A 17,536-nucleotide genomic window follows, 5' to 3' on the forward strand; every position below is an offset into this window, starting at 1 on the left:
GGGTACATGACGTTCTAATTGGTTGAATGCGTAAGGTTATATGGCGTTCTGGTTGGCTGATGCTGTGATGTAAAACGAAACACTTTTGATATATATTGTTTTATTGTTAATATGATACAAGAGGTTATTAGTTCATTAGTATGGAATGGTACGGTAATATACACATACGATATATTCATAACCGGAAATAATCCGGATTTTGTGACTTTGGATAACTGTCCAAAGAAATATCAGTTCTATTAAATATTCATAGTTTAAATTTGGACTTGTTTATGATTAATTGACACCACTTATAAATAATGAAAGAGAACTGCGACTATTTTCAAACATTTAAAAATGAAAAATGAATGGACAATAACAACAGAAGAGGTACATAACTGACCGATAATATACCTGCCTAAAGTTTGTGTAGAAGTGTTTTACAATTTGTTATATGCAACACAAAATGTAGTGTACATAGGACATTAATAATGGGACGGTGATATTGTAAAACATAATACGTTGACTGTCAAAGTAAACAAAAGGTAACTTATCATTTGCTTAATCTATGATTGTGAAAACTGAATAATATACATGTAATTACTTTGGTGTTTTGATGTGCATTTCTGTATTATGCTGTACTCTTGACAGGTAATTTTATCTCGAAGGGCATACCAAGGATGAAAACTAAATAGGACGATAGTAAGATTTCCTTAAGTATGGTTAGGGTAGTCCCAGTAATTCAATATTTGACAAAACTGAGGAAAACCCACGGTTTGTTTGTGAAAACTTTTGTTGATCACAACACTTTTTGTGATATGCAAAATTTTACTCACATTCATACTTAACCAACTTAAGGATCAGGTTTCTTATAATGGTTTACACTTTTTTTCCTGCAGTGGTATACTGATGACGATGACGGCTATTTCATTACAGAACAGTACTACACACACGCTCAATCTGTAAGAAGTTCGTGTTACTTTTTATCTCCGAAAGAAACTGAACATTCTACAGCTTTCTCAAGTATCGCCCCAGATGCAACTTGCATTACAACCACTTGCTTCACGAGCATAAAACTTCCTTACGATCACGTGGCTTTTATAAAGCCGTTTATCATGATTTATTCTCAAGACGAGGATGACTAACTCGTTACATAGTAATATTACTTACACGCTCGATGTGCAAGAAGTTCAAGTTAATTTCTCTCTCCGATATATGCTGTACACTCAACGAGTTCACAAACATTGCACTACATGACACTAGTATTATAATACTGTTGATTATAACTTCCATCCACATATAGAGATTATATAGCCGTTGAACCACTTCCGTCATCAACCATCATCCCTGGATTCTTCTTTAACATTTCAAAGTATGGGTTATTTTTCGCTACACATTGCTTATCCTCCTCAGGTCCGTACTTTATAACCCGGATTCCGTCCTGTGGTATAGTTTTGTCCTTGAGTTCTATACGGACCTGAGCTCTTAGAAGCCATGGCCGGGTCCTCAGAGAAGTAGTTGTAAGGAAGAAGGTAGAAATTGAGGTCCATCCCCGCGGAATGTGTGACGGGAAGGTCTTCGGTATGTGGGATATGATGTAAACCCATGGTTACCCAGGCTACCAAATCCTATAAATGTAGAAAATATTGTTACTGGAGACTAAATATCAATTTTTTTAATGTACAAATTCTATGCAAGCAAGGAGAAAGATTTTTTGAAACGAGACTAACAAAACCGACGATATTTAGCATACATATTTGAGACCAAAGCGTGTTAATTTTGATTCTAGCAGCTTTTGGTGTAAACAAGAAAAATGATGAAGTTCTCTTGGCCCAACCCCCTCAACCCCTGATGGTTGGTTACAGCAAAACATTCGTATAATCTAAAAACTTTTCAAGCATATATAAAGCCGTTCCATTGTATGACGTACATGAGTAATGCGACTTTGATAAACATCCTTCAATCTGTAAAAAAACAACTTTTGTTTCTGGCATGTATGAATCTTATCAATACATAAGTCAAATTACTCATCAATTCTTATTCATGTAATATACCTTTCATATGCGTAAATAATAACAATGTTTAGTGATTCCAAAAGTCAATATACTGATCACACTGATCATCAATTCTCAGCGATGTAGTATGCCTTTCACTTCCATATTTCGTAACACTGCAAATTTGACAAAGGTCAAAACATGGGTCACAGAGAAAGAAACGAATGAAACTAACCATAAACTATAATCAATCACATAATTTGAATAGGCATAATAATAAATATTCTTCCTACACAAAGTCAAAAGTCAATTAAGTAAAATTATATTGTTCTATCAATTAAAATTAAAATTCTGATTATTTTTTTTTTGGTTTAAGTTATACCTTTGAAAAGGTGCCTGCTTCCGCGAAGCATTCCAACATCAAATCATCCCAGCAATTTTGAACAGTAACATGCACACTATTGGCAAAGGTAAAAGTGCCAAACGGACCCCAGATGATGCCCAAAAGAAATAGCTCACTTGAGCCTCCAGCTTATGAAATATAGCCAAGGAAAACTCTTTTTAATTTTACCCTGCAGGTAAGGCGTCAGAATTGTACCTGCTGTCCCCATTGCATGATCGTAAGAGGCGACTATATTTGGGATCTTATCTTTTCTCTTCTTTCTGAACAACTTTCTTCTTCCTAATGAATACCTTGACAATGCCTCACTTTTGGCCTTTAGTTGAGCGTTCGCCTCTGTGAGGAAGGCTTTGGGTTCTGTCCCCTGGCCGAGACATACCAGAGTCTTTAAAAATGGTAGTTGCTACTTCTGCTTAGCGCTCAGCATATTTGGAGTGGGACGACTGGTTCGCCCGTTGTCAGTATAATGTGACCGGGTGGGGTGTGCTGGGTGTCTTCGGCAGTATGCTTCAGTGAGGTAGCACTATAAATCGGCAAACGTTCCGGCCTATCACAAGGAGACTTAACACAAACATACCACAGCCTCCCAAAACACACATACGCACTCACCACACGCATTCATGTTGCACGCAAGGGAGGCCGTCCTTAAATGACCTTAGCTGTTAATAGGACGTTAAACAAAATAAACCAAACCAAACCAAACTTTTTAAGTTCCTGTTTCTTTATCTATTTATCAGAGTAAAAGCCAAACATCTATTGACGTAACACCTGATCTGCACGAGCAAAAGTTCTTAAGGAAAGAACAGATATCAGCTCTCATTCTTTAGGCATACTCGGTCCACGACATTATAAGGATAACACACATCTAACAATTTCAGAAATAGACATACCTCGTCTTTGATGGATTCATCGTCGTCAATAAAACTTTGAAACTGTACCACGGGATCGGACGAGTCCGAGTAGGCATACGCGGAACTGCTCCTTCTTTCCGATTCCTTGTACTGAGTGACAGCCACTTGGTACCTCGACCAGCTGGCCGCCGGCTCGTTCCCTTCGCCCTCACTGAATAGCTGCTTTACCATTCCTTTGTTAACAAGGCGGTATGCTTTTGGATTTCCATAAGCGTTTTTTTCTTGTTCGCTGTAGAAGAGAAGATACTTTGGTGTCTCAAAGTTGAATTTATATGCGCCTGCCTGTTCTGTGTCCTTGACATCACGAGAATACGTTGTCATGTGATATTCAGCGTTTGGTTTTGCGGAGTAGTCATTGGGCGCCGAGGTTGGAGCAATGTCCCATGTAGCGAATCGGTTTGTTTTTCCTTTAATGTCCACATCTACCTTGAAGTTGAAGAGATGGGTATGTAGGTTTCCGTTAATGTCATCATGTACCTGTGCTCCGTAGGGCGCTTCTTGGTCCGTATGGAAATTAGGTAATATATACCCTGTCGACATAGCACGCACTTCCACAACTCCATTCTGGTAGAAGAAAAAGTCGAATATGTAGTCATAATTCACAACAGTATAGACTGACCTCAGTGTAAGAACTACGTTTGGCATGCCTTCATAAAAACCACCATACCCGGCGGAATGAGACTGGTGTCGCCTCAACGGGTATCCGGTGTTTTGCTCAAACAGACAGAAGGTGTTCTTAAATGTAACCGGTTCTTTTGATGACTCCAGGACAAAAGATGTATCCATATATGTGGCATGTACTGGGCAGTCTACGCCTGGCACCAGACCTTTATCCTGAATTCCTAACAGGGTGCAACTGTCAAAATAGTCCGGAAACATCGGGCCCGGTTTGAAACCAGAGTAAAGGACGACTATTTCCTGTAGACTGATTTCATAAGCGATTCTCTCATTCCGGAAGCGGACGTCGTAGATCTGTGGACCAGAGACGGGAGACATTCTGTAGTAGAACTTCCATCCCATGTACTCCACGTGGTTGTGATGTATAGCATATCTCTTTCCGTCAGGTTCAAATTGTAACGGTTCTCTCTTGAACTCTTTTTGAAATGCTGGACCACGTCTCTTCAATTTTGAGAATGTGTTGTCATTTTCAAGTGGATAAGGAACTTTCATCTTTTTCACAGACCCGTCTGAATAGCCAGCTGCCAATTCCTCAAAGGTACTAAGTGATTGTCCATTATACCACACCGCTTCTACCTCTGTGTTTTGTGTGTCATGATTAAAATTAACTAGAACGGCAAAATCAAGGGGATGGAGAACAAAAAAGTCTATCGTACGAAACATAGTAAACCATGTTTTCCTCCCGTGAGGCACACCGGAAACAGCAGGCGAAAAGGGGGCAGGAAATTGCATTGTCAAACATTTATCTCCACAGTCTCTGAACTTGCCGCCAAAACTCTCTAAAACTAGGTCATATAAGGTTCTGTGAATGGTTTCCTCGAGGAAAGCTATCTGAGACCCCAATTCTGGCCCATTCAGTGGCCGAAGATTGAACGGAATATTCTGTCGACGACCCGGAACTTCTTTCAAGTGGCTAGGATTCGGGAGAGGACCAACTAAATACTCTTCTACGACAGGAGGTCGCTTATCTCCCCTGAATATTGTGACAATAGCCTCCCTCTCAGGCTTAACTCCGTTGTTATCTAGATAGTTCAGTACCTTAACCTTGGCTGGAACATAAATCTCTGCTAGATACAAATAGCTGTTGTTCACTCGTGCTTTTGAAGGCTCGACTAAATTTAGACTTTTCTGTGAATGAAGATACTCCATGAGTCCACCAATCTCAACTGCAGTAAGATCGTGGAATACCGACGGGTCATCTGGCTGTTCTAGATTGATATCCTCTTTACCAGAACAGTATGGCATCTTTTGGTCTTCTAATTGCCTGTTCTTGACGAAGGATATAATGATGATTCCCACCAACAGACCAAGAGCACACAACAGGAGGACGAACGCCAGTAGTCGCCATCGTCCTATGGACCGCCTATACTTTTCCATCTTAGTCTTCGCCTGAGTCTTCTCTATATAAAAGAAGAAAAATGAACTATATCAACATACAAGGAAGACGAATCTAGGAATCGCGAAAACACAAAGATAGCATAAACTATGACAAGCCAAATGGGCATTTATTTATTAATAAATGTCGATCAAGTCCTTCAGGAGATATAACCAGATAGAAGAAAACATTCATTCAAAGAACCAAAGATCGCCCGCAAACAGCAATGCCTTCTTATATCGAGAAAATATACGTGGTTTAGGATATTTTTTACATGTTATAAAATGAATATATTTGGTAAGAATATTGATGAGAAACAATTGTTGAATGGTTTTATATTTGTAGCAGCTGAAACAAAATATCATGTGAGGAAGTAGTGACCGGATGATGCACTCATTATAGCATGATGATACAACAGCAGAAACCTTTAGGTGGTCTAAAAAGGAGTATGAATTCATTTTCTACCTGTAACATATACGACACCTAATTACTGCTGTCTATACGACTGTAAAAATGTTAGAAAATCTGCGTCCGGCATCATGAATAGTAGATTTATATATAAACTTCAAGGATTTGATACTGCCATAAACTACAGGTGACCCCAAGATTAATGTGCATTTACATTATAACTGAAGCCAGTCTTCACCTATGTATACACATGTAGCAACAGGAATGCCCTAGTGTGGGTCTGTAGTTAAGGGCTAACTTTTCGGACTCGCTCACATGTGGTCATTGTACTGTGAGATTTCACTGTCCACAGGATGGTTCACTTCACGTCCAATGGTTCGATCAGCTGTCCTACCACTATTGGGCCCCATTCCCTTTGAGGGTTGTTACTTGGTATTAAGTACATGTGATACCTCAGCACATTGACATACATACTATCTTGTCATTACAAAATCCTCCCAGGATGGTAGTCATTACAACGGTTTTACTACAGAAAAGTAAACTTTACAGCGGTCTGACCACAGACAGATTAACATTACCGCGATCAGTCTACAGATAAATCAACTTTACAGCGGTCTGACTAGAGACAAATAAACATTACAGCGGTCTGACTAGAGACAAATAAACTTTACAGCGGTCTGACTACAGACAAAAAAACTTTATAGCGGTCTGACTACAGACAAATTAAAATTAAAGCGGTTTGGCTACAGACAACAAGAGGCCCAAGGGTCTTAACGGTCATCTGACTCTAAATTAAAGACCCTTATACTATTGTAGTATGCATTCTCTGTAGCAGGTTTAGTGGCACTGTTGGCTATGGTGGCCATATTGGATTCCTGACTGACCGAATAAATAACAACACTTGGCCAGGACCATCTCAGGATCAGTTCTGGCAAGTTAGAGTTAAATCCCACTGGTGGAATTTGAGAAGAAGTTTGAAATAGGTGTTGTTCAGGAAAACCATGATTGCGCAATCATGTTAAAAATTGCCACCGTTGCTGTCATGTCAAAGTTTCTACGATGCCGAAAAATAACAACACTTTGTTGGCTCTCCTTCCTTAACATCCTCACCAATTTCCAGCTCAATGGCACCAGTGGAACCGGAGCAGAAGTTTAAAATGTGTTTTTCAAGATGGCTGTCATCTTGGATTTCTGACTGACCAGATAAATAACAACACTTGGTCAGGACCATCTTAGAATCATTTTTGATAATTTAGAACTAAATCCCACTGGTGGAATTTGAGAAGAAGTTTGAAATAGGTGTTGATCAGAAGAACCATGATTGCGCAATCATGTTACAAAATGGCCGCCATGGCTGCCATGTCAAAGTTTTACAAGGCCAAAAAATAACAACAATTTGCTGGCTTTCCTTCCTTAACATCCTCACCAATTTCTAGCTCAATGGCACTTGTGGAACTGGAAAGAAGTTAAAAATGTGTTTTTCAAGATGGTTGCCATGGCAGCCATCTTGGATTTCTGACTGACCCGATAAATAATAACACTTGGTAAGGACCATCCAAGGATCATTTCAGGCAAGTTTCAGTTCAATCTCACCAGTTGAACTTGAGAAGAAGTTTCAAATGTGTTTTCAAAATGGCGGCTGTGGCGGCCATCTTGGATTTCTGACTGACCAGTTAAATAACAACACTTGGTCAGGACCACCTCAGGATCATTTTTAGTAAGTAAGAACTGAATCCCAATGGTGGAATTTGAGAAGAAGTTTGAAATAGGTGTTGTTCAGGAAAACCATGATTGCGCAATCATGTTACAAAATGGCCGCCATGGCTGTCATGTCAAAGTTTTTATAAAGCCGAAAAATAACAACACTTTGTTGGCTCTCCTTCCTTAACATCCTCACCAATTTCCAGCTCAATGGCACCAGTGGAACTGGAGAAGAAGTTTAAAATGTGTTTTTTAAGATGGTTGCCATGGCGGCCATCTTGGATTTCTGACCGGCCTGAAAAATAACAACACTTGTTCAGGACCATCTCAGGATCATTTCTGGTAAGTAAGAGCTGAATCCCACTGATGGAATTTGAGAAGAAGTTTGAAATAGGTGTTGTTCAGAAGAACCATGATTGCGCAATCATGTTACAAAATGGCTGCCGTGGCTGACGGCGGACGGCGGACTGCGGACGGCGCACGACGACGGACGAAACATGATGACTTCGGGTCAGATGACCAAAAAATACATTACAGCGGTCTGATTACAGACAAATAAACATCACAGCGGTCTGACAACTGTCAAATAAACATCACTGCGGTCTGACTACAGACAAATAAACTTTACAGCGGTCTGACTACAGACAAATAAACTTTACAGCGGTGTGACTACAGACAAAAATACATTACAGCGGTCTGACTACAGACAAATAAACAATACAACGGTCTGACTACAGACAAACAAACTTTACAACGGTCTGATTACAGACAAACAAACATCACTGAGGTCTGACTACTGACAAATAAACAATACTGAGGTCTGACTACTGACAAATAAACAATACTGACGTCTGACTACAGACAAATAAACTTCACAACGGTTTGACTACAGACAAAGGAACATTACAGCGGTCTGACTACAGACAAAGACACTTTACAGCGGTCTGACTACAGACAAATAAACTTTATAGCGGTCTGACTAGAGACAAATAAACTTTACAGCGGTCAGACTACAGACAAACAAACTTTACAACGGTCTGACTGCAGACAAACAAACATCACTGAGGTCTGACTACTGACAAATAAACAATACTGAGGTCTGACTACTGACAAATAAACAATACTGACGTCTGACTACAGACAAATAAACTTTACAACGGTTTGACTACAGACAAAGAAACATTACAGCGGTCTGACTACAGACAAAGACACTTTACAGCGGTCTGACTACAGACAAATACACATCACAGCGGTGTGACTACAGTCAAATAAACTTTACAGCGGTCTGACTACAGACAAATAAACTTTACAACGGTTTGACTACAGACAAAGAAACATTACAGCGGTCTGACTACAGACAAAGACACTTTACAGCGGTCTGACTACAGACAAATACACATCACAGCGGTGTGACTACAGTCAAATAAACTTTACAGCGGTCTGACTACAGACAAATAAACTTTATAGCGGTCTGACTACAGACAAATAAATTTTGCAGTGGTCTGACTACAGTCAAATAAACTTTACAGCGGTCTGACTACAGACAGATTAACATTACCGCGATCAGTCTACAGACAAATACACATTAAAGCGGTCTGACTACAGACAAATAAACTTTACAGCGGTCTGACTACAGACAAATAAACTTTAAAGCGGTCTGACTACAGACAAATAAACTTTACAGCGGTCTGACTACAGACAAATAAACTTTACAGCGGTCTGACTACAGACAAATAAACTTTGCAGTGGTCTGACTACAGACAAATAAACTTTATAGCGGTCTGACTACAGACAAATAAACTTTGCAGTGGTCTGACTACAGACAAATAAACTTTACAGCGGTCTAACTACAGACCAATAAACATCACAGCGGTCTGACTACAGACAAATAAACTTTACAGTGGTCTGACTACAGACAAATAAACATCACAACGGTCTGACTACAGACAAATAAACATCACAGCGGTCTAACTACAGACCAATAAACATCACAGCGGTCTGACTACAGACAAATAAACTTTACAACGGTCTGACTACAGACAAATAAACTTTACAGTGGTCTGACTACAGACAAATAAACTTTACAACGGTCTAACTACAGACAAATAAACTTTACTGAGGTCTGACTAGAGACAAATACATTTTACAGTGGTCTGACTACAGACAAATAAACTTTACAGTGGTCTGACTACAGACAAATAAATATTACAACGGTCTGACTGCAGACAAATAAACATCACAGCGGTCTAACTACAGACCAATAAACATCACAGCGGTCTGACTACAGACAAATAAACATCACAGCGGTCTAACTACAGACCAATAAACATCACAGCGGTCTGACTACAGACAAATAAACTTTACAGCGGTCTGACAACAGACAAATAAACTTTATAGCGGTCTGACTACAGACAAATAAACTTTGCAGTGGTCTGACTACAGACAAATAAACTTTACAGCGGTCTGACTACAGACAAATAAACTTTACAGCGGTCTGACTACAGACAAATAAACTTTACAGCGGTCTGACTACAGAAAAATAAACTTTACAGCGATCTGACTACAGACAAATAAACTTTATGGCGGTCTGACTACAGACAAATAAACTTTGCAGTGGTCTGACTACAGACAAATAAACTTTACAGCGGTCTGACTACAGACAAATAAACTTTACAGCGGTCTGACTACAGACAAATAAACTTTACAGCGGTCTGACTACAGACAGATAAACTTTACAGTGGTCTGACTACAGACAAATAAACTTTACTGAGGTCTGACTACAGACAAATAAACTTTGCAGTGGTCTGACTACAGACAAATAAACTTGATAGCGGTCTGACTACAGACAAATAAACTTTACAACGGTCTGACTACAGACAAATAAACTTTACAGTGGTCTGACTACAGACAAATAAACTTTACAGTGGTCTGACTACAGACAAATAAACTTTACAGTGGTCTGACTACAGACAAATAAACTTTATAGCGGTCTGACTACAGACAAATAAACTTCAACGGTCTGACTACAGACAAATAAACTTTACAGTGGTCTGACTACAGACAAATAAACTTTATAGCGGTCTGACTACAGACAAATAAACTTTGCAGTGGTCTGACTACAGACAAATAAACTTTACAGCGGTCTAACTACAGACCAATAAACATCACAGCGGTCTGACTACAGACAAATAAACTTTACAGTGGTCTGACTACAGACAAATAAACATCACAACGGTCTGACTACAGACAAATAAACATCACAGCGGTCTAACTACAGACCAATAAACATCACAGCGGTCTGACTACAGACAAATAAACTTTACAACGGTCTGACTACAGACAAATAAACTTTACAGTGGTCTGACTACAGACAAATAAACTTTACAACGGTCTAACTACAGACAAATAAACTTTACAGTGGTCTGACTACAGACAAATAAACATCACAGCGGTCTGACTACAGACAAATAAACTTTACAGTGGTCTGACTACAGACAAATAAACTTTACAGCGGTCTGACTACAGACAAATACATTTTACAGTGGTCTGACTACAGACAAATAAACTTTACAGTGGTCTGACTACAGACAAATAAACTTTACAGTGGTCTGACTACAGACAAATAAACATCACAGCGATCTGACTACAGACAAATAAACTTTATGGCGGTCTGACTACAGACAAATAAACTTTACTGAGGTCTGACTACAGACAAATAAACTTTACTGAGGTCTGACTACAGACAAATACATTTTACAGTGGTCTGACTACAGACAAATAAACTTTACAGTGGTCTGACTACAGACAAATAAACATCACAGCGGTCTGACTACAGACAAATAAACTTTACAGTGGTCTGACTACAGACAAATAAACTTTACAGCGGTCTGACTACAGACAAATAAACTTTATAGCGGTGTGACTACAGACAAATAAACTTTGCAGTGGTCTGACTACAGACAAATAAACTTTGCAGTGGTCTGACTACAGACAAATAAACTTTGCAGTGGTCTGACTATGGGCAGAATAAATATTACAACGGTCTGACTGCAGACAAAATCAACCTTCACGCAGCCTCATTATAGAAAGAAAATATTTTGTCTGTGGTCAGATCGATGCTAACAGGGGCCGCATGACCTACCACCCTCTTTAATGCAGGAAAAAAGTGCCCTCGTTTTGGTATGAGAAATACTAGACGTGGTTAGAAATGTTAACTTTACTCTTATAATACTTTACCTTTGCATTGATGATACTTTAACTTTAGAAACGGAAATTGTGTCCTGTTTTCCACAGAGCAACACGTACACAGCCCATGGACTACAGTGAATGTGAGGCGTGGGGCATCCTTGCAAAACAAATGTGCAGGACGCCTATCTATTACATTGTTTACATACCAGAGTGATGTTTTACCACCTTTTCTTATCCTAACTCGTGCGCATGGAGTTCTCATATGCATTCATTTTCAGGTAACTAATGGGCTTAGACTATTACCGTTTGACAGTTGTTTTAAAACAAGTAAATGTAGTAGATATTAATACCAATTGGTACCGACTGGTAATTAAAAAGTCTCGTCTGAAGCACATCCGTAGACTGTAAACAACCGGCGCAGGAATACATGTACACAGTATATCTCTCCCAAGGTCGGCTAGCGCGTTTTTTAATGATATTGTCATAAAATGTATCACATATCAGGGTTAAGTAAAGTTGACATGTGTTCATGACTATGTCTGTATAACTAGGGTACTCTGTCTGAATGCAAGGTGTAGATAGGATGGATATGATATACAAAGTAATCGAAATGATTTGTAAATAAAACTAATACCCGCCACACATCGAAAGACAGTCATCAAAACACCATATTAAAAATCCATATTACCATATCGACTTTTGGTCCTCATTAAATTTTGGAAATGGAACTCCGGCATGTCGCCCTTTGAAGACAGATGCTTTGTGGTAATATTAAAAGTTTTGTTAACCATATATGGTAATGAACTTCCCGGTCATTACCATATATCAATATTGGATAGTAAGTATTAATGTAGACATACCGTGATCTGACTGTCATGATGGTCGCCACTTTTAGATTGAGGGAATTCTGACCAGATTGAAATAAAAAAAGGGTAATAAGTTTCTTAAAAATCATCCATTCGAAATGCATTACAGAAAATCATAGGTTTCACAACACAGACAATTGAAGTCGGTAGTTAAAACTAAGAAAGGCTTTCTGGAATACCGAATCAAATAAAGGACAATATCTACTTCGAAAATCATCTGGCTCCAATTTTGTGCGGATGTCCAAGATATAAGTACATGTACTTTCAACACTTTGCTTTAATGGCAATAATTATCTAAACTATATCCAAGCATGACATTTATGTCAGAGTTCACGGGACAGGAAATAGACTCGTGTGGTGATGACAAGGAATTTTGAAGATTAAACTATTTTTGATAACATCGACATTTACTTTTGATTGACAAAATATGTCGGCAATTAAACCGCTGTGGTGATGATAGGACCGCATCACACATTCACCTTGATGGTCAAGTATTATTTGTACGTTACTTTAACGTGTTATTGAATATTTTTTTCCTTAAAAATTAAATAAAAATAATAATAAAAAAAAAATCTGTTCTCTCACACTGGCGCGTATTCAATCGAATGTCATATCAGTAACATCTGTGTTTATGAATGCAGGTTCTGACGAAAACAGCTCTCATGATATATGTGTAAACAGGTAAGTGGGGATGAGTGCAGGATATGACGAAAACAGCTCTCATGATACATATGTGTAAACAGGTAAGTGGGTATGAGTGCAGGATATGACGAAAACAGCTCTCATGATATATGTGTAAACAGGTAAGTGGGTATGAGTGCATGTTGTGACGAAACAGCTCTTATGATATATGTGTAAACAGGTAAGTGGGTATGAATGCAGGTTGTGACGAAAACAGCTCTCATGATATATGTGTAAACAGGTAAGTGGGTATGAGTGCATGTTGTGACGAAACAGCTCTTATGATATATGTGTAAACAGGTAAGTGGGTATGAATGCAGGTTGTGACGAAAACAGCTCTCATGATATATGTGTAAACAGGTAAGTGGGTATGAGTGCATGTTGTGACGAAACAGCTCTTATGATATATGTATAAACAGGTAAGTGGGTATGAATGCAGGTTGTGACGAAAACAGCTCTCATGATATATGTGTAAACAGGTAAGTGGGTATGAATGCAGGTTGTGACGAAAACAGCTCTCATGACATACATGTATGTGTAAACAGGTAAATGTGTATGAATGCAGGTTGTGACGAAAACAGCTCTCATGATATATGTGTATTTTTCAGATGCAAAGCTTTTGACAGCTTAATGGATTGACATGACACGAAAATATACTTTGAAGATTTAGGTGGCACGGTATAATGAAAACAACAACATCATTGCAAAGAAAAGCGCAATATATGACAAACTGATGGCATGAAAGTGTACAGCTACGAAATGAACATCTAACATTTGATACATCGCTATGAAGATCGTGATTATCAGTTAGTAATTAAATTATACACCAGCAACATATTAGTTAAGACATATCTTCATCCTCAAATCACAATCTCTATGTGAACAAGTAGTGAGATATGTCGCTAAAGATATGAAGTAACCTTGTGTGAGACGATTATACATTTACACACAAATAAATCGAGACACAGACAAGGCTACAGGGTAGGTAAGGATGGGTTTGTATCTCAAAAATAAGTATGTTACATATACGTACGATGGCCGAGGTGAGCCAATTACTCACAACTATAACTTGGATAGTTCTATGCATTCAAAACAAGACAAACTAAAATGTCGACACACACAAAAAATGTACATAATATAACATATAATAATGATATAAATGTAGTGTTTTATATAACATATAATAATGATATAAATGTAGTGTTTTATATAACATATAATAATGATATAAATGTAGTGTTTTATATAACATATAATAATGATATAAATGTAGTGTTTTATATAACATATAATAATGATATAAATGTAGTGTTTTATATAACATATAATAATGATATAAATGTAGTGTTTTATATAACATATAATAATGATATAAATGTAGTGTTTTATATAACATATAATAATGATATAAATGTAGTGTTTTATATAACATATAATAATGATATAAATGTAGTGTTTTATATAACATATAATAATGATATAAATGTAGTGTTTTATATAACATATAATAATGATATAAATGTAGTGTTTTAAGAAAAGTGTTTCTGTTTTAACAATCTGATGGCGAACATGCTTTTCGAAAGAAATCATTTACATGTACAATATTTATGTTTGCTGAAATCAAATTGCGAACAAAAAAATAAAACAAAGAAACAACAACAACAAAAAATAAGAAAAAAAATAAGAGTAGATTCCCGGACACAAGGTGTCGCCTGACTGTATTCAAATTTCCGTTTTTTGGTTCCATATTTGTCTTCTATTCTAACTGCAATTTGAAATTTGCTTTGTATATGGAATCAACTGTATATATGGTCCTGCCTGGTTTACATTGTGTGAGATATATTTGGTCCTGAGCGGTTTACATTGTGTGAGATATATTTGGTCCTGGATGGTTTACATTGTGTGAGATATATTTGGTACTGGATGGTTTACATTGTGTGAGATATATTTGGTCCTGGATGGTTTACATTGTGTGAGATATATTTGGTACTGGATGGTTTACATTGTGTGAGATATATTTGGTCCTGGATGGTTTACATTGTGTGAGATATATTTGGTCCTGGATGGTTTACATTGTGTGAGATATATTTGGTCCTGACTGGTTTACATTATGTGAGATATATTTGGTCCTGGATGGTTTACATTGTGTGAGATATATTTGGTCCAGGATGGTTTACATTGTGTGAGATATATTTGGTCTTTAATGGTTTACATTGTGTGAGATATATTTGGTCCAGGATGGTTTAAATTGTGGGATATATATTTGGTCCAGGATGTTTTACATTGTGTGAGGTATGTTTGGTCCTGGATGGTTTACATTGTGTGAGATATATTTGGTCCTGGATGGTTTACATTGTGTGAGATATATTTGGTCCTGACTGGTTTACATTATGTGAGATATATTTGGTCCAGGATGGTTTACATTGTGGGATATATATTTGGTCCAGGATGTTTTACATTGTGTGAGGTATGTTTGGTCCTGGATGGTTTACATTGTGTGAGATATATTTGGTCCTGACTGGTTTACATTATGTGAGATATATTTGGTCCAGGATGGTTTACATTGTGTGAGATATATTTGGTCCAGGATGGTTTACATTGTGGGATATATATTTGGTCCAGGATGGTTTACATTGTGTGAGATATATTTGGTCCAGGATGGTTTACATTGTGGGATATATATTTGGTCCTGGATGGTTTACATTATGTGAGATATATTTGGTCTTTAATGGTTTACATTGTGTGAGATATATTTGGTCCTGACTGGTTTACATTGTGTGATATATATTTGGTCCTGGATGGTTTACATTGTGTGAGATATATTTGGTACTGGATGGTTTACATTATGGGATATATATTTGGTCCAGGATGTTTAACATTGTGTGAGGTATATTTGGTCCTGGATGGTTTACATTGTGTGAGATATCTTTGGTCCTGACTGGTTTACATTGTGTGAGATATATTTGGTCCTGGATGGTTTACATTGTGTGAGATATATTTGGTCCAGGATGGTTTACATTGTGTGAGGTATGTTTGGTCCAGGATGGTTTACATTGTGTGAGATATATTTGGTCCAGGATGGTTTACATTGTGTGAGATATATTTGGTCTTTAATGGTTTACATTGTGTGAGATATATTTGGTCCAGGATGGTTTAAATTGTGGGATATATATTTGGTCCAGGATGTTTTACATTGTGTGAGGTATGTTTGATACTGGATGGTTTACATTGTGTGAGATATATTTGATCTTTAATGGTTTACATTGTGTGAGATATATTTGGTCCTGACTGGTCTACATTGTGTGAGATATATTTGGTACTGGATGTTTTACATTGTGTGAGATATATTTGGTCTTTAATGGTTTACATTGTGTGAGATATATTTGGTCCAGGATGGTTTAAATTGTGGGATATATATTTGGTCCAGGATGTTTTACATTGTGTGAGGTATGTTTGGTCCTGGATGGTTTACATTGTGGGAGATATATTTGGTCCTGAGCGGTTAACATTGTAGAAGACAGATGTCAACAGTTGTCGGAGATGCAGGTTGATGAATACCATGGTAAAGTCTGATACTTCGTTACCAGTCTTGACTTGTTCTCATTTTGGAAATTAATGGACATTAATTGGATCTGAGCTGGTAAACTAGGGGACATATATCTTCTTGGAACACCATGGTCTTTTGATTTAGGTCATATACCCAAATAATATAGGCAATGTTTTGTTAATTACTAATATGATTTTAAAACTTAACATTTGTATGATGGGTGTCATCGATGAAGAAGACGTTTCTTCATTCGGTACACCTTGTCTTATTCTCCTTGTACATATTTTGTTCGAATTTTGCACGCATTTTATCGATTTTGAGATAGAGAACCCGTTTCGTTACTATGTCGGATGTTTTGAACACGTGACCTTACCTGTATTTGACCTAGATTCGAATGACGGGTGTCGTCAGTTCGACCTAGATTTGTACGCTGGGTGTCGTCGATTTGACCTAGATTTTTATGGTGGATGTCGTCGATTTGATCTGGATTTCCATGAAAGGTGTCCTGAATTTTACCTAGATTTGTACGACGGGTGTCCTCGATTTGACCTAGATTTTTATGGTGGATGTCGTCGATTTGATCTGGATTTCCATGAAAGGTGTCCTGAATTTTACCTAGATTTGTACGACGGGTGTCCTCGATTTGACCTAGATTCGTATGGTGACTTTTGTCAATTTGACTTAGATCTGATAGCGAGTGTCGTCAATAAGACCTAGATTTATATGGTGGGTGTCGCAAATTTGACCAAGATTTGTATGGTGGGTGTAGAAGACGTTTATATTTCTATTATACCTCGCTTGGATCCAC

At 37.7% G+C, this 17,536-nt stretch overlaps 1 protein-coding gene across 1 annotated transcript; it reads right to left on the bottom strand.

Moving 5' to 3' along the window:
* Positions 1-82: 82 nt before the first annotated feature.
* On the bottom strand, positions 83-11,828 carry LOC117334093 (putative amine oxidase [copper-containing]). The gene is made up of 3 exons (XM_033893537.1): positions 11,683-11,828; positions 3,264-5,362; positions 83-1,607 (listed from the first exon to the last, which is right to left on the bottom strand). Exons 2-3 carry the CDS (start codon positions 5,337-5,339, stop codon positions 1,389-1,391), a joined length of 2,295 nt encoding a protein of 764 aa, XP_033749428.1. The 5' UTR covers positions 5,340-5,362; positions 11,683-11,828; the 3' UTR covers positions 83-1,388.
* Positions 11,829-17,536: the final 5,708 nt, after the last annotated feature.

The sequence above is a fragment of the Pecten maximus genome, chromosome 9 (assembly GCF_902652985.1).
Source record: "Pecten maximus chromosome 9, xPecMax1.1, whole genome shotgun sequence".
In the NCBI taxonomy this organism is placed as follows: Eukaryota; Metazoa; Mollusca; class Bivalvia; order Pectinida; family Pectinidae; genus Pecten; species Pecten maximus.